Raw genomic sequence first — 19,568 nt, forward strand, 5'->3', positions numbered from 1 at the left:
GACTCCTTTTGTACATGCTGTTCAGATCGAACATCACTCACTCCATACAAGACGACCCATGCGCCAACTCCCAGCGGCTCCGCACTACACAAACCAGCACCTGCAGGACAGACAAGAGTGCCAGTAACTCACACTGTGGCAGATCCCAGCTCGGGCCTTTTCTGGGTAAAGACCTGCATACACACGGAGGATTTACTCTCGTGACACAACGTGCCACTTCCTTAGCAGGGGCCTCACGTTTAATGGAGTGCAAAGTTCCTTTTAATATTTCTACAGGTGTCAGGGCCGTGCGTACTGCAGCACAGAGGTCTTCTTTAAATGGAAAGACACGTAAAATATGTTCTTCCATAAAAGCGCCTGAAGATTTAAAAATATGGAGCCGAGTACGATTACAGGAACTGGACTTTATGAAGATGGTGTAATAACAAGGACACAGTATTTGGCATAATTCATTGAATTTCAACGGGTTTGTTTAAAGAGTTTGTACTCGGCCGTTCATCATCCAAATTGGAGCCTTATCTAGTGTTTTGTTTCAATTTCTTGGAATAGTCTGTTTTTCTTACTGGGAAAAAGTAAACATTTTGTCTAAATATTAGTTATACAGTGCATGTTCCAGATATACCCCACTCATCACTCCACGGAACAGGACAATTTGTCTTCATATGCCCCCGAAAAACTCTTGTACCCTCTGAAACCACAAACCACATATTCAGTTTAATAAAGAGGGAACGCGGACAGACCGTTGTAATTCTGCTAACACTTGTCTGTGCCTTCAGTGTTGGTGTGGGATGTTTAAAGCTCCCATAGAGTGGTCCTACTGCACATATATGTGAGTTAAGGTCTAATAACTTGTCTTTTTATGGTCAAAAACCTCCGAGTTGGTGCAAATCAGCCGATCTGGAGCTCTCCTCACTGAAGCTCTAGTCAGTCGCACTGTTTCAGACCAAAATCTCACCCTCAGAAGACCGACTATGTTGTGATTGGCCAACCAACGAGAGCTTTCCTAACTGTCATGTGATTGGCCAGGTACCTGGAAGTGACTAATTAGCACACCAGCTCTCAAACGCTCAGCTCCCCCCTTCATAAACGAGGTACTGGCACAGATACACACTAAAAAACAGCATTAATTGGAACTTCCGGTCTACGGGTGCTTTAAAAGGCATCGAGAAACAATTTAGCACGGTTTCCCCCAGCTGTCATCGTCCGCCCATTCATTCACAAGGCCTCCATGAGCAGGAAAAACACTCATGTCATCGCTGTTCTGCATAGGAGCAGGAGCCATACTTAGCGAGATAGCAGCTTGTAATTACGCCGTCCTCCGGGGGCTGTGGCGTTATGGTGGGCCCGGCCAACGCCAAGAAAAGCAGCGGAGGAGCTGATTAACTTGGACTTGCCTCTCACATTCTTTTGTAATGTCTTAATGCACTGAGCCACTGGTGCAGCCTTCACAATCATCACCAATGGTGTTTATTAATGACACATTTATGTTGCTAAAATACCTCAAAGAGCAACACGCATAATGCAAAACAAACAGATGGAAACACAGTACCGCGCATAAATGTTTTATGTCTGTTGTTTATTTGTCCATCTCCTTACAGACAAATAAAGACACAGGGCTCACACACTGTAACCATTAAATATAGCCTGAAAGCGTTGGATGCCTCGCATTGCTGGATCCTGACTCGACTTTTTCTTTTTATGAACATGAATGCGTCTACACCCATGCTATGAGCTACAGTGTGTTGCTCACAAAACAGTTGTGTGATAAAAAAAAAAGGTAACGCAGTATCCCGCGGTATTCGCTCGCATGGAAAAATGCTCTTGCGCATATTGGTTATGCAACGATGCAAGTGCGCATGGGCCGCAACGAGCGATTAATTGTAAACCAACAAGGAATGGCTTCTTACCACAGACTTGAGTATCTGCCAACACCAATATCAGTCCAATACAAATTTCATAATATCACACACATCTGTTGTGCTTTCTTTCTTCTTTAAATTTTTTAAAATAAGAGTCCACAGGGCTGCTGTGATCACTGCAGGGTGGCAGATGTGCATGTTCTGGTAACATGATGTTTCTCTTTGCAGCATGTTTTTTCGTGAAAAATCTCTAATGTTATGTTTTATGTGATTTGATACTGATCATTGTATCGGCTCATCCCCATAACCAACTACATTTTTTAAAAAACATAAAAGCATAGTATCTGATTTCTACTTCTTTAATGTTCCTTCTCCAAGACAATAGACCGAATTCCTTTAGTTTCTGGACAAAACTATTTAAAGGCATTGTCATTTTCAAGTTTGGGAAACATTATTTCTAATCATGTCAATGTCTTGTCTATATTGTCTATTAATTTTGCAACTCTTTTGATTAATAAAAGTGTGACTTTTAATGGAAAACACATACAAAAATTGTATAGGTGACCCCAAACTTTTGAACGGTAGTGTACAATTATGTCTGTTCTAGAATCTTATGGAAATCCACCAAAGAGCTGTATAAACATTTCAATCAAACCCAGAAATGTAGTAGGGGGCTAAAATCAGGAAAGTTAGAATCCATCATCTCTGGACCATGACTGTACAAATAATTTTTTGACCAAACCATCAAGTAAATGCTGTCATATTTCACTCAGTGTAATTGTACTTGGTTTCCGAGCAAAATGGTCTGTATTTAAAAAGTGATTTTCTAAAGTGTTGATGACCACTCAAGAGCACTTTACCATTCACACCCCATGACGCAGTGCATATTCATTTAAAATCCCTGCCACGGTATCATACATACATCATTAGTGATGCAAGAAAACGTCGCTATAACTAATACATCACAATATTTCATGGCGTGATAGTGTATCGATCAGCGATTCTGACCATGATATTGCATTGTATTCAATCCTCTGTCCACTATAGAATCTTATGCATTACATTGTTATTTTTAACCATGAAAACCTTTCTTAAAATACACTATGTTACGTCCCTGTATCTCCTGATTTTTGGCAATCATGTTCAAAACAGCAGGGAGCACAGGAGTACAGGAGCCAGGGATTCAACTCCGACCAACCCTATGGTTGAAAGATGACCCACTTTACTACCAGCACACAGCCAACCCTACAATAAAAGTCAGGCATCACGAAATACATTTTTAGCTGCTTTCACAGCACATAAATCAGATGGATTCATCATGACCAGCTACCAGTTTCGTCTGTACAGTAATGTCCGACTGAGCCAATATTGCTAAAAGAAAAAAGCGTTTGGACTCATCGCCAGGGAAGCATGAACGTCTGGTCAAACTTTCATGGTTGTCCATCTCGTAATATTTCCATCTGGACTAACTTGGTGGAAAGATCGGCGTCACTACTTCATCATAGGTCAAAATCTTAGTCATTCCCACGGGTTAAAAGTAAAATATATCGAATTTTAGTACTTTTAAGTGTTGTTTTGTCCTTCTAATCAACCATAGAATATCAATATCAAGAGTCAATACATTAATTGATAGAATATCTACTGTGGTATAAATGAAAAAATTCCAGGATCAAACCTTTCATCCCGGGTTTTAACAGATGGAATGTGTTAAATTGGCATGACATATCCATTTTTTCATTTTATTAGTGCCTTTTGTTTGCGGCAAATCGGTGACGTCACATTTCACACATGAATGAAGTGAGGGATTACAAAACACACCACAGGGCAGAAAACCACTGAGAGTGAGAATGGTGTTAATCCCTTTCTTTTAAGTGGGTTCACCCAGGTTCAAGCACCTGTGGATTATCGTGTAAAAGAGGCTATATTGATCTGTTGTTGGAAGATCTATTAAGACAACATAGAAATATTGACGACAGATCTGAAAAACGATGAATAACATATCTAAAATGATAACTGTAACAACAGATGTTTTCTTCAGTCTGTAGAACATGATGTGTATTGGTAGGTTAGGACAATATTTAATCTAAAATGGTCATTTGACACACATTTTAGTATAGTATAGGTCCAACTGGGAAGTGCACATACCAGACAATAACCCAGTTATCACAAGAGCCACCCAGTTATATTGATATTGGACAGATGTCTCTCTTATTAGACACTCATTATACAATACATTTATTTCATATAATTGGAATACCTTTTTAAATGTAATTTTTTTTTGTAAATATCACACATGCTGAGGAATGAGTTTCTGTGTGTAATGTTTCATCTAACAAAAACACAATCTGTCGCTTTGATGAATACAATATTTAGAGTCGTAGGAGTGTGAAGCACGTAGAGATTAAGAACATATAACCGCGTAGACGCGATCGCAGCTATGGATCACGGTGTTTTACATGCATCGACTTAACTGCATAAACACGCCTGTGTTTCGTCAGCGGCGGCTGACGAATGTTTCGTCTCGAATGAGGAAGAGCTTATTTTGTGGGGTTTTCTTTTTTTTTGTGCAAAAACACAAGCCGTGTGCTTCCACTACATCATATGAAAAACTCTGTAAACAGAGGTGATCCAAGCGCATACCAGAGTTTTCAACACGGTACAGTATCTGCTTTATGTCCCGCCACGGTAACGCCAAATACCTTAATCCAAGGGGAGGTGAAACTACAGAGTACCGTCTGAAAACAAAGAACCCGAGGAGTCATTTATAATCTCGCTGATTCTCAACAACGCGCAATTTTATTTATTTATTTTTGGGAAGCTAGGAAAAGATATTTCACAAATGGTTTAACCTGGGTATATGGATGCACTGGCGGCAGAAGATGATCCAATTAGAGAGGCTGTGCCAATTAGACTCACTTTTACAAGCTGGTGTTTAATTTGTTGGATTAGTTTTAAATGCTATTATCAGTGACAGGGAAGCTTAGATAATTCAAGCACGACTAATGCAGTTAAAAAGACAAGACCCCACACTGAGTCAAAGTTGATTGTTAAAGTTAGGTCCGGTCTGTGCACGGAGTGTTTCTCATGAGGTTTTTAAATTCAGCAGCCAGATTCTTCATTAAAGACACTCAGGGAGCTAATTATTCCTATTTTAGGAGGCTCCCAGTTCATTTTAGAATTGATTTATTTCAGATTTTGATGATCCATTTTCATTTTAATGCATGTTCCGGACTACATCACCATATGAGCACAGTGGTAACTTGAGGGTCTGCTAAACAAAGAAAAGAAGCTCGGTTTTATCACTGATGTGAAATGGGTGTTGGCCCAAAGCATTCAACATGGTCTACTGACCATCTCAACACAATCTGGGCTGAGGACCAAGGGACACTGGGCTTTTTTTTTCTGCTTCTGATTCTCCTTGAGGAGATCTGATGGGCACGTCTCCAAAATAAAGATGTGCTCATGCCGAGCCTAAGCTCTGATCACTTCACATTATAAATATTATTTTTAATTATATGTTAGCCTGTAAAGCACTTTATAAAGTACTCCATTTTGAAAAGTGCTACATAAATAAAGTTATTATTATCATTAGTAGTAGTAGTAGTAAATCACCACAAGCAGGTCAGCTAAAATAGAGCTCTACTTCTTAATTCTAAACATTGCTTTAAATAGAAATGATCCAAGCACTACGACTGTCAAATGTACTTTTTAACTCTAATATTATAATAAAGCTGGACAAGAATCAGAGGTCAATAAAATGTCCTGCAATTCTAAACAAAACAAACGTCTGTGTGTTGACCGACTCTGACACGCCAGAAGCACAAATTACAACAATTTGCCTGGAATCAAACAGAACTCAGTTGTGGGGAATCGGTTGTGCCAAAAGCCACAGCCTAATGATTCTGAGACACCTCTGTGGTTTTTCACTCACAGATCACATACACTGAACTCCCAAGCAGCATTTCCTCAGCAAAGTTTCCATGGGCAGCGGCAACAACGCAACCCCAGCATCCTCTGCCAAACACTGCCCTCTGCAGGGGAAAAACAGTGGTTTGCCATATAGGTGGGAACAAAAAAAGTCTGTATTGAATTGATGCGTATAAAAAAGGAGACTTTTTTGGTCATGAACTCCTACTCACACATTAATGTAATATACGAGGAGCACTGAAGGCTTCTTGAACTGTAGTTTTGTGCCTTTCATGTTTGGCATAATTCACCCTGCCGAGACACCGCCCTGAAGGTCAGCTGCCGAGTCTGGACTGAAGACCCTTTGAGCTGAGGTGCCACTGGTCATTTAAGAATGAAGAATTATGGCTATTTTGTACCTCATTTGTCATCACAGCAAAGCTGTGGGTACAAGGTCATGAATGGGCCTCCGCCCATGCAGCTGGGTGGTCTGCCAAGCCCAATGTGACCCCAATAAAGACCTTTGAGGCGAGCGGCTCTGAGCAGCGCCTGCTCCAGCATGAACCTCACTTTTGTCCATGTGTCAAGGGGCACTGATTCAAGACACATTATGAAAAAGCACAAAGGAAGGAACGGAACGCCTGTTAGCTATTGAAACGCACCGTGGAGACATCAGCTTACTTTCATCATATCAAATGAAATGTCACACACTGTGATTTCTTTGTCCTGGACTGAAGATGGAACATTTTTGAGCCAGACTGTGCCTTTGTAAAGAAATATTGAGCGAGTCAACCGACCTGCAAGTTCCATCTGGCCAAAGCTGCGTGACTTTTCAAAAAATAGTCAATAAAACAAATGAAATACAACTGTTTTCTTTAAGAGTTTGCATGGGTTTTCTCTGGGTTCTCCAGTTTCCTCCCACAGTTCAAAAACTTGCAGATTTGGGGATTAGACAAACTGGACACTCTAAATTGACCATAGGTGTGAAAGTGAGCCTGAATGGTTGGTTATCCATGTATTGGACTGGTGAGGGGGTACCAGTGACCCTCATGTGGAGGATAAAGCGGTAGAAGATAAGTGAGTGAGTGAGTGAGTGAGTGAGTGAGTGAGTAAAACATTCACATGTGAACTCACCCTCATCTTGTGGGCAGACGGATCCTTGCCGCTGATGTAGGAGTTCTTTTTCAAAGAGCGGGAATCCAAAATTAAAACAAACAGAAAAATTACATTATATTTATCACATGCATTCCTTCCATTTCATACACTTCAAAAGATAAAATCAAACAATAGCAGACAATTAATTAATAATAATGGAAAATGAAACATATTTACTAGATAGGGATGGTTTACTGCACAAACTAACACTATGACTAACACTATTTTCTGCTGCCTGCAAGTGTCCAAACATCACTTTGTTGCAGGTTAAATCTCCTCACCACCTCATGTACATATTTGCAAGCCATGGATTGAAACTATCACTCAAGAAACTCCATAGATCTGGTCAAGTTTGTGGTTATGGTTCAAATATAGCAGTCTGGTGATTTGAGATTTAGCTCTGGGAATGTAAACAATTAATTTCCAACGATTTTTACAATGTTGTGGCAATGGACAAAATATAAAAGCCCATATAACAGCACCTACCTGTCAGATAGTGCCACCTTGTGGCCTCTTCGTCTCACTACAGTAGAAGAGTAGAGTATTTTGTAAATGATCTTACTTCTTGGATTTGACTTACTTTTGTTATGTGTTATTTTGAGCCTTGTATGTATTTTTTATTATTATTTTAATGTGATAAACCTTCATGTAAAAGATTTGTTAGGTTTCTGTTGCCGAGTGTTCATAAATGTATTTTTAACACAACTTTTCCATTCTTATTCAGAATGTATAGAACTCGCTTTATACAGTTGCTCAAAGTCCAAGTATTAGGTGTGTAAAACATAGCTGCGAGGATTTACATTATCTTTCCTATTAATTAAAAAAAAAAAAAAAAAAAAAAAAGTCTCAGGCGCGGTGCTCTCAATGTTTTATTTTGAAAAAGCGGATGTTAACGATCCTTACAAATAGCCTGAGTCACTGTATCACGGGATTTTACCTTAAACGCTTTTGTAAATTAAGCGTTAAAAGTCAGTGTCGGATAGTTTGACCACGGAGAACCGAGTGTCGGATAGTTTGACCACGGAGAACCGAGTGTCGTTTAGTTTTACAACAGTGTTTTTACCTGTAAGCTACAGTGGCGTATTTTCAAATCCGCCGTTGCTCCGTCTGAATCTCTGTCAGACAGCATGGACCTGTCGGTAATGTTGTCAAAGAAGCTTATAAACGTATTAATGCGAAATATGAGAGTCTTCTGCGATGATATATCAGCGTTTTCCCGTCTTGAAAAGCAGCGCAGGTGTTAGCCGATTAGCTTGATTGGACCCATGATGCCGTTGAGGTGAGTCTCCAACCAATCACAGCACATTTCCGGGTTTGACAACCAATCAGCGCCTGTATGGTCATGCGAGAGACTGCAGTTGTTATGATTATGTAAGATGTTGTAAAACATCTATACAAAAAACAGTTATAAATGTATTACATCCATGATAATTATGACAAAAAAGTTTATGGCGAAAGGCATTGATGGGAGTACGCTTCTGACGTGCGCTAGCAGATTTCAAGAATACTATGTTTGCTTCGGATGGATTTGTAAATAAATGGCAAAACCAATGATAGTGAATACAGGAAGCTGAAAAGTATAATGACATAATTAAAGATTAAAATTATCAATTTAATGCTTTAATTAATTGACCGTGGCTATACGTTTATATGTGTTGTTACAGGAATCAGGAATGTTTTTGCCTGATTTCCCTTACATAAATCAAAATAGTGATGAAAAAAAAGTTTGAAGAAAATTTATTTTTCTTTGTATTTTCACATACAAAAATGAAAAGTTTTTTTTTAATAAATTTTTTTTAAAGTGGATTTCAGATTGTCCCCAGACTAAATTGATCTTGGATGTGAGTTGCAGATCATTAATATATAAACAGCGTAATAGAAACTCACATGTGATTTTTATCTGGCATTGCTACAGAAAGACCAATGTTCCATTAAGAAGTCAATAAAATGACGCTTGTGAGCCCGAGAAAGGTTAATTCACAAACAGAGGCCTAAAAGTGGAATTCTATTTTAAACAACGAGGTTGCGTGAATCATTGCCGTCCTTTTGAAATCTGCAGATTTTTTTCAGGTGAAGTATTTTGCACTTAGTGGCTGCAGGTGCACAGAGAACCAGATGGTTGGGGGTGGACATGCTGACTCAGCAGGAATCATTCTCCTTGTTGTTGTTGTTCTTCTTCTTCTTCTTCTTCTTCTCCTGTTCTTCACCAGCCTGAACAATGCTATCATCATCACCTCTGTCATTTGTTGCAGTTATGTGGTGCAGCAGTAGTTTCATGCTTCTTGTTAGTGCTTTTGTTAGATCAGGGTTTCCTAATCCTGGTCCTGGAGACCCACTGCCCTGCATGTTTTAGATTAGGGCTGCAACTAACGACTATTTTTTTAGATTGAAGTAATCTGTCGGTTATTTTCTCGATCAATCAAGAATTCTTTTGTCCATAAAGTGTAGGAAAATGTTCAAAAATGCCGATCAGTGTTTACCCAACCTGGAATTCACATCAAGAGATTAGAAAATATTCACATTCTAATATTAGAATACTTTGGCATTCAGATATTAGAAAACGTTAGAAAATATTCACATTCTGAGATGAGAAAATGTTCACATTAAAGAGATTAGAAAATGTTCACATTGAGAGATTAGAAAAAATTCACCTTCTGGGATTAGAAAATGTTCACATTCAGAGATTAGAAAACTTGGACATTCAGAGATTAGAAAATATTCACATTCTGAGATTACAAAATTTTCATATTCAGAGGTTACAAAATATTCACATTTTGAGATTAGAAAACTTTCACATTCTGAGATTACAAAACTGTCCTATTCAGAGATTACAAAATATTCACATTTTGAAATGAGAAAACTTTCACATTCAGAGATTAGTAAATATTCACATTCTGAGATGACAAAATATTCACATACTGAGATTACAAAATATTCACATTATGAGATTACAAAATATTCACATTCATACATCAGTGTTTCCAAATCTGGAAATCAAGATTCTGAGGTTTGAAACCTACCTGTGACAGACAGATACATGAATTCAGCATCTTTTATGCTATGTTATTTGACTCCAGATTGGCCATTGACCATTGGACATAACTGATCTACAACATGCAGGGCAGTGGTGTCCCAGGATGTTAGAAGAACAAAATCATGGTAAGTCCAAAATAGACCAATAGAGGGAGCCACAAGTATTGATTTGAAATTGAAGCCTGTGTAGTGAAGTCCTGGATGGCCACTTTCTCATTGGTACATTCACAGTTTAGGATTATCGGTTGTTGCCACAGCCTGAGATTGCGAGGGAATAATTGTATATCATAAATATATTATATATATGAATAGAGACTGCATGCCTGTTTTCTGCTTCTGTACGGAGTATGAGCTGACCTGGTTCCTTGCCGCGTGTGTGTGTGAATCTATGAATGTATGCGTCTTCTTTCCTGATAAAAGTTCAGATACAGTAAAAATAGGACTGGCTGTGGATGAAATAGGGCATGGATAGAAATAGCTGTGCAGCCTGGACTCCACAGTCTCTGTGTCAGGTACCTGAAGTGTGCTGTGTCTCTTCTCCGTCCAGGTGTGTGTGTGTGTGTGTGTGTGGGGGGGGGGGGGGGGGGGGGGGGGATCCTGCCCAGGACTCAGAAGCCTGTGGAATCCACAAGAAAGCACACGGCCTCTGCCAACTGCATTAAGATTAAAGGCACTGACAAGGAATGTGTTATTGCCAGCTCAGATGGGGCCTGCATAATCTGGGACCTGGTGGAAGCCAGCACTCGCCCACTCAATCCCTTCTGTTTCTCTCCTGCAGAAACTAAATCACATCACAGGAACGGTTACATCACTTAAGCTCCGTTGAAGGTAATCATCTTCTTTTTTTTTTTTCTTTTAAGCCTTGTCAAAGTTGTGTAAGAACATTGGCTGTTACATGTTGCAGTAGCTCAGAACATTATTCAGAAGATACTAATAAACATATATTGTTTACATGACTACAAACATGCATATAAAGTGGTCCGACTTCTACTCAGAGTAGGAAATTAGCATAATGATATTCAGTTAATAATAACTTAATTAGACACAAAAAGCACCTTGTTAGGCCTAAAAAAAAGATCATTCTTGTTCCTCTTCTTCATGAAAACATCTAACGTACTCATAACACGATAATATCCTTGAACTGTTCACTGATTAGTAATATCATCTTATTTTAATGCTATTTACAGCTTGTTGGTGAGGCAGTGTGTTAATAAGGACATAATATTGCACTAATAATGAAAATAATGTCATTTAAAAAGTAAACGAAACGATAACTCAATTAATAGGGAACAATTTTGATGATCGATTATTCGGTTTGACTGTTTTCTAAAGAATTAAAACCAGTTTCTGTGATTCTTTGTGGACAAAAACAAGACATTTGAGAACGTCGTCATCTCCAGGTTCGACAAACACCGATCGATATTTTTCAACATTTTATGACATTTTATGGACTAAACCATTACTCGATTAATCGAGAAAATAACTGACAGATGAATAGATTATGACAATAATCGTTATGCTGCAGCCCTGATTATCATATTACAAAGCTAAAATTCATCATCCTCTCTTATACCATATAATAACATATTGTTGTGTCTTACCAAGTTTTTCCTTAAAGTAGACATATTATACCCTATTTCTACAAGTGAACCTAGTTCCCTGGTGTTCTAATGAACATGTCTGTGACATGCTTTGGTCAAAATACCTTAAGGATGAAGCACCACAGCAGTTCAATCACCCTGCACAAAACAGCCCTGTTCAGAACGCTCTGTTTTGAGTGTCTGTCTCTTTAAATGCAAATGAAACACAGGAAACTACGTCAGCGTAGTCACTGAGGCTCCGGCAGCTAACAGCAGTTAGCATTTGGAAAAGACTCTAGCTGGCACATTGCCGTCATATATAAAATGTAAATCCTCTGAGGCTGGAAGTTTGTGTAGAACTCTGTGCTGCACTGTGCAGCCAGGGATAGAACACTTCGCAGACTTCCTCGCCTGCACTCTCGCGTTTTTTTAGGGACAAAGCGGAGCTCCGAAAGACAACAATCCCAGGAATGTGTCATTGTGACGTAGCAGTGAGCACGGAAGTCAACATTGCGTGTTTTATCTCCTGTACTTAGACTGAGGAGGACCACAAAAACATGACTGAGTCTTCTTTTTTCACACTTTGCCGACTCATAGTATTACAATGATTAAAAGTGGATTTTGCATAAAATATGTCCTTTAAATACTTGTCAACTACTTTAATCTGGCAAACATGGGTGATGTATTGCATGCTCTGTCCTCCAGTTGTTCTTGACAGTAGGAAAGGACACTGTGATGTGACTGCATGACTTTGTTCTTTTATCTAAGACACAGTTTGCTCCTGGAACAGACAACATATGCGAGACTCAGGCCAGACCAGATGGTCTCTGTTCCTCACTTCATCTTCATTTCCTTCTTTGTAGAGATGAGCGTCAAAGAGGCAATTTGCTTCTCCATTTATAGGCGTAACATCACTTCACTATTAGGTCACAGTGCAGCGGCACAGATCTAATTATTGTGCTCCACAAAGAGATACACCTTACTTTCTCTTGTGCTTCGTATGACCATAACTTCACGCCGCGTTAATGTTCAAAGGCTGGAGCTCTGCACGATATACAAATGTTCCTGACATCAAAGAAAAGAAAGAAAAAAACTATATAGGCCACACTCTTGTATGTCTTTATGAGGGAGTACCTGTGTTTCCGTGAGACAATTTATACAAATGATACAGAAATAGATGTTGCTTTTCACTGAGAAAGCAGCTTAACACGGGAACAACAAAACCCGCCGCCTACAGACAAACAAAGTTCATCTTACGTAAGGGAAAGTTTTGCGTTCATGTGGAATCCGAGGCTTTTCAGGGCCTTGTTTGCTTTGAAGTGCTGATTCTGATTCTGGTGAGGCAAGAAAATGGTTGTCAAACTAAAAAAAAAAAAAACACTTCAATTCATAGAACTTAAGTCAGGGATCTGCAGAGTTTCTAGTTCAGTCAACTTTTTGAGAAAAAGACGGTGAGATAATAATACACTACTGTTCAAAAGTTTGGGCTCACTTAGAAATGTCCTTATTTTTGAAGGAAAAGCACTTTTTTTCAATGAATACAATGTTAAATTTAATCAGAAATACACTCTATACATTGTTAATGTGGTAAACGACTATTCTAGCTGCACATGTCTGGTTTTTAATGGAATATGTACATAGGTGTATGGAGGCCCATTTCCAGTGTTCTAATGGTACATTGTGTTTGCTAATGGCGTTAGAAGGCTATTGGATGATTAGAAAACCCTTGTGCAATGATGTTAGCACAGCTGAAAACAGTTTAGCTGGTTCTTGGACGAAAGGGCAAAATTATTATTTGGAATTAAAATCATTATTTCTAATATTGTCAATGTCTTGAATATTTTTTCTATTCATTTTGATGAATAAAAGTGTGACTTTTAATAGAAAACACAAACAAAATTGTATTGGTGACCCCAAACTTTTGAACAGTAATGTATTTATGATGATATTTCATGATTTCAAAATAAAAGTGCCTGTGTTGATATGTAGTTCACAATCGAAATGAAATTTGTGATGCAAAATTAGTCCATTGATGTAATAAACCTCAATATTAAGTGATAGCTTGAGAAATCTGACCTAACTAGATAAAGTTAACTGAAGCTAAATTAAGCCAACTAACTTTAGTTTCCAATTAACTTGATTAATTTGGTTGTTGCCAGTAATAATTTTATTTTGAAGTTTTCCAACCAGTTTGAGTTTGTAGTCTATTGAGTGCAGGAGGTGAGAGCATTATTGAGTGTTCTCTTTTAATAGTCTTGTGGGATTATTTAATCCCATCAACAAATTATCCCATATCAATTACACCACACAGAGGAGGTGCAGCATGCCTCACTTCTGACGAAAGCCTTGGCTCACTCCTCTGACTTAGACTTCTTAGAAGTGAGGAGGAGGAGGAGGAGAGTCGGTCATAATGTTTTTGCTCACTACAAGCATTAAATCTGTCGTTTCTATCATTAGTGAAAAAAAAGAAAAAACAGCCCAAACATATCTTTGTAGTGAGGAGAGGAGATAAGCAGAGCTGCTCCCCGATACCTAATGGTCCAGGAATGATGGGAATAATCCAGGAAACAGTAACTGTAAGATGCTGAATCACTCACACACACACACACACACACACACACACACACACACACACACACACAGTCTCTTTTTATACTCAACTGGCAGGAATCTGTACATGAGACATCATCCACTGGCAGTAGAGCAGTGAAGTGGCTGACAGCCTGCATCAGTGTGTCAGCACAAACCTAAAATATCCAGTCGCGGTGTATAGCGAATGACACTTTCACAAGGTCAGGATCACAGGATCTTTAGTTTGCTCAGAGCGATTCAGCAAAAAAAAAGAAAGGAGATAAAAAAGCACTGATGTCAAGTGCTGGACATTTTGTGAGAGCTTTATAAGATGAAAAAAAAAAAAATCTATCAACCTTGCATCAGACTCTTAGGCTTCTAAGCTTTTTTCTAACATTTAGTTTTCACATCATTCATCCTGCTCTCTGTAGAGAGTGGTAACAAGACGTCGAGCAGTTTGGCACAATTTCCTGTCGGAGGAACAGTTTTGAGTTTTTTTCCATTCACCATTTAATAATTCTAACTGATGAATTGTCTGTATTCTTCATTTATTTGACAGCTGTTGTTATAATAAAACAAAAGAACCATTTTGCTTTTGTTTGTGGACATTTAAAGGTGCCATATGTAAGAATGTGGCCAAAAACGGTTAAACTACATTCAAATTCAAAATACCGAGGTCTTTTAGGTTTCGTTTTCTGACGTAACTGGCAACACGTGGTTGCTCGGCAGCTGAGACTCTATTGACTGTAATGATTGGTAGACGGCGGTAGGTGGCGCCACATGCCAAAACATGATTTCAAAACATAAACATGATTTGCGGTCTTCAAAAGATTTTTTTTTAATGTAAATATTTTGCTGTACTGTTGTTGTTGGTGAGTTCAGTTTGTTATATGAACATTATTCCTGAGTCTCTGTGACATATTAGGAGGATGTTATGACCAGTTGCTTTAGATTTATTACATAATGCACCTTTAAAGCAGTGTTTCATTTCAGATATCTAGAACTTTTACTAAAGCTTGGATGTCACAACAGGGTTGGTAAAGTCCCGAGCTGAGTTTTAACATGGAGAGTTGTAAAAATCAACAATTAAAGGGATACTTCACCGATTTGAATGTGGCTTTGTATTGCTAGAATAGCAGTAGTATTTTTTAGAAAATGTGCTTCCCTCCCTCAGTTTTTCACTGAGTTGTAAAAAAATCTGTTTTCCATTTTCAAAATTTGCCCTACTGTGATGCAAAACGCATCATTTGACTCACAGTAGGGCACATTTGGATAAGGGAAAACAGATTTAACAGTGATCAAAAATCTCCTTTAACACATCGGTCTTGAATCAAAAACTCTTTGTTCTTACTTTTCACCATAGTTTTCTTCTAACAGTCCATTACAGGCCCAGATACTACCCACTTTTTCCCACTGGAAGAGTCACGATCGTGACCTCTGCTTGACCTCCGACACAAGAATCAAACCGAACAATGGCGAACTGTAGATCAGTTAAAAAAGACTTAAAAATCCTAGTCATTTCCTTGGGGTTCACCCAACAAATCGCACACTGACTAACGGAAAACCATATCAAGTCGAGCCGAGGCGAGCCGTGCTGGAACTGTATAGTGGAAAAGTGCTATTATTCAAAGTCCCTCTATTACCTAGGGCCCCAAAGTCACTTGAAGCAGCTCTGCACTGGAGATTTTCTGTGTGATTTGAGTCTCAAAGAAGTAAAAGTGAAAATAGACAAATATTCAATCTGATTTCACTTTCACTTGAGTGGGATTTTGTAGGAATAAGACTGACTTTTACTTGTAGGCAAAAGAGAAACTATAGTCTAACTTCTGTGCACTGGTGAGACAGCAGACAACAGTACCAGCATGCGTTGCATACAGTGCTCTCTCTTCTCTCGTCCATGTGCTGTGGAGTGGGCGGGTGCAGTCACACAATCACAAGCCTTTTCCAGGCGAACTTAGTGGGAGACAGAGGAGAGAGAGAGAGAGAGAGAAGCTCCGCGCTGCTGCAGCTGGACGCTGGAGAGAGGCTCGTGTTGTCGCTGGGCATGACGGGATGCTGCTGCTGCTGCTGTCTGTGACAGCGGTGTCGGTGGAGATAATGAACGCCTTCAGTAAGTGCTGTTATGGATAAAGGAGGTTTACCGTCAGCGCAGGCTGGACTCAGTGCGGTGATGCTGTCACCTCTGCGCGCTTTTCCCTCTGCTGCCCGGACAGAGGACACTGGCAGAGAAGTGACACACCGGCGCAGGAATTTACGCAATTGCAAGCCTGAGAATAAACCGGCGGAGAAGGAGTAGAGGAGCTGCTGCTGCTGCTGCTGCTGTCATGGAGAAACCGAGAGGAGTCAAGGAGGAAATGCCGACACTGAAGGAGGAGAAGCGCAGGGAGAAGAAGCAGAAATCTGGGAAGCTTTTCAGAAAGAAGCCGCTAAAGTCAGTGGGGAGCTTTATGAACAGAATCATCAAAAGTTTGGGCACTTTCACGCACTTTGGAGACGCGGACGCGCAGGACGCAGAGGACGACGACGGCGGCTTCAGGAACGGCGCACCTTGCACGCTCAGCGCCAGCTCAGGGATCCTCATCAGAGAAGATGTCCAGGTGGTGAAGAACAACAACAACACCTCGAGCACGTCCTCGTCCCTGTGCACCGGCAGAGAGAAGCTGCTGTACCAGTACGGCGACAAGGTCCCGGGTGTGCTGGGGCTGAAGAACCACGGGAACACCTGCTTCATGAACGCCGTGGTCCAGTGTCTGAGCAACACCGACCTGCTGGCCGAGTACCTGGGGCTGGAGAGGTACAAGCTGGACCTGAGTCAGAGCAGCGTCAACGGCGCGGTGAGGAGCGACGAGCCGCGGCTGCTCAGGGGAGAAGTCACGGAGCAGTTGGCGTCACTTGTCCGGGCTCTGTGGACTCTGGAGTACACGCCACAACTGTCTGTGGACTTCAAGGTACAGACACACAGCATCTATTACACCAGTGTCCTAACCCTGGTCCTCAGGGAACGAAGCCATGCCATGTTTTAGATTTTGCCCTGCTCCGAAAAAACACCTCATTCAGATGAAACATTCATTTTTGATTCTTTTTTTAAGAATTTTTTTTTTTATTTTTTTTTTTACAAAAGTTGAAACATAATTATTATTATTATTATTATTATTATTATTATTATTATTATTATTATTATTTTAAAGTTGAAACATGACATTTTTCGGGAAAATTGACAAAAGTTAAAAACATTTTTTTTTTTTTTTTGAAAGTTGAGCTTGATGATGAGCTGACGATTTATTTGAATCAGGTGTTTTTTTTTTTGTTTTTTTTTTTTACAAAAGTTGAAACATTACATTTTTTGGATTTTTTATGACAAAAGTAAAAAAAAATATTTTTTTGAAAGTTGAGCTAGGTGTTTTTTTGGGCGGGGAAATATGTAAAACATGGCAGGGCAGTGTTCTCTGAGGACCAGGGTTGGGAACACTGCATTACAGCACAGGCATGTAAGCTGTTGCCTGGAGCCCCAAAGCTGAGATAGATTCCCCCCCACTGAGAAGCTCTGGTTCAGGGTTTGAGAAAAAAATCTGAACTTTGTGGGGGTCTTTAATAACTGAAGGCTAAGATAGATAAATAAATAACGGTCACACACAGTGCTTTAAAAATCGAATCATGTAGACTCCAGCAGCAATTATTTATTGAAATATGAGAGGAAAGGTTATGACAGTGCACACCATGTAGTATAACAGATTAGAGCAGAGAGCTCAAACTCAAATGACCTGGGGGCCACTGAGCAGCTAGTCTGGACAGGAGGGGGTCAATAGGTCAAGTGACAAAAAATGTGGACATTTCTAAGACAAAAAAAGGCAACTTATAAGACATGGAGCGCAGTATGTCCCCAGGACCAGGATTGAGGAACACTGATCCAAAGAAAATGCAAGGCAGGAGTCCCTGAGGACCACCATTGAGAAAAACTGATCTAAATTGACTTTATATGTTAGCTCTATGTCAGCTGTGATTGGCCCCAGCTCCCCACAACCCTCACATGGAGGATAAAGTGGTAGAAAATAGGCTGGCTTTACACGACAACGCTCCCGGGTGAAACTGACAAAATATTTTATCAGACGTGCCTTTCGTATAGACGGCGACAGCGTTTTTGAGGCTTAAAAATGCAAAAAAATTAACCCACCCTCCAGAGTGGAAATCTTAAAAACGCTCCACCGTGAAGCTACTCACGTAGGCTCAACCTGTTGTAGATCCCCCCCGCAGAAGTGATGAAATTTGCCTGGGTCTGTGAATGCACCTCATTACACTGGAGCTGTGTCCAGGCAGTCAAGGCTGCGTCCTCTAAGTGTGCAGCTGAAGGGGCCACTCGGGTCCACGGCTGCAGTCAGATGATGTGAGAAATGAGACTGTGTAGCCCACACAACTCACCAATTCCTCTTCTTCGTTTACTAATAAATTCTGTCAGGCTGTACACTGAGCTCTCCACAGTTTGAAGACCCTGAATTAAGATGGCTGGTTTTAACCCTTAATCAGCCAAAACATCATAAAAATCTTATATCTTAAATCTAATATATTAAATATATCTGATGTATATTATTACACTAATAGTATTATTTTAGTGAGTGATTTCTTTCAGTCAGTTCTAGTTCTGTGTTTTGCATTGTATTTTCATAGATATTATTTATGAAATACTGGAGGAAACGGAGACACTCCAAGGCAGACACTGGCCTGTGATGTATCTTAAGCTGAGAGACAAACATGGACGTAGGAAGTACAATAATTCTCCTCAAATCTCTTCATTCCATAACCAAATGTTACAAATAGGATTCACAAACGGAGAACGTATCTCTGCACAGATTTCTGATTTGGAACAACAGGTCAACTCTATATTTATTATTAATTATCCACAGCAGATCATTTTGGACATGAAGTAGTAGTTTTTCATCCACAAATGTAGATTCTTCTTCTTCTCTAATATGGCGAATGAGCCAAAATTACTTAGCAGGTCCCTCTCAATATTACATTTATAATATTATATTATTATATCATCATTATATCTTAATATTGTATTGTTATTATTATTTCATTTATTTATGTATTTGTTGTTTGCTCCACCACGTCTGTAGTTGGTGTTTCTTCTTCTACTGGCTATATTGAGACAGTTGCAGCACTATAGCGCCACATAGTGGACGTAAGCTGTGCATGCGTCTAACTCGTTGCCACAGAAACGTACCAGGCCCGTCTGGTTCTTAGTTGGTAGCCTTAGGACTGTGAGCTTTAATATGGAATGTTTTAGATATAGAAAAGTAAAGCCACAGAGAGTTTAATAATACATAATATAATCTCTCTTTTTTGGGTGGGGATGTAGAGAGCTGATTTGGTGGGTCGATTACCCCCCTCCATGCTTTGAGCCAGCTCTGTAATGATAACACAGAGTTAAGTGAGGAAAAGCACTGGTAAGCAACATTAAAAGGCA

The 19,568-nt window shown here is 39.6% G+C and overlaps 1 protein-coding gene across 1 annotated transcript in view; it reads left to right on the forward strand.

Annotated features, from left to right (window-relative positions):
- Window positions 1–16,428: 16,428 nt before the first annotated feature.
- The window catches only part of usp43b (ubiquitin specific peptidase 43b), a gene marked incomplete at its 5' end in the record, with an annotated part of 70,939 nt that continues 67,799 nt past the window's right edge, over window positions 16,429–19,568 (forward strand). Inside the window, one exon of the mRNA XM_083896681.1 lies at window positions 16,429–17,052. Coding sequence (XP_083752807.1) covers window positions 16,429–17,052 — 624 coding nt within the window. The remainder of the gene's footprint in view (window positions 17,053–19,568) is intronic.

The sequence above is a fragment of the Microchirus variegatus genome (genome assembly GCF_963457635.1).
Source record: "Microchirus variegatus genome assembly, chromosome: 10".
Taxonomy (NCBI): Eukaryota; Metazoa; Chordata; class Actinopteri; order Pleuronectiformes; family Soleidae; genus Microchirus; species Microchirus variegatus.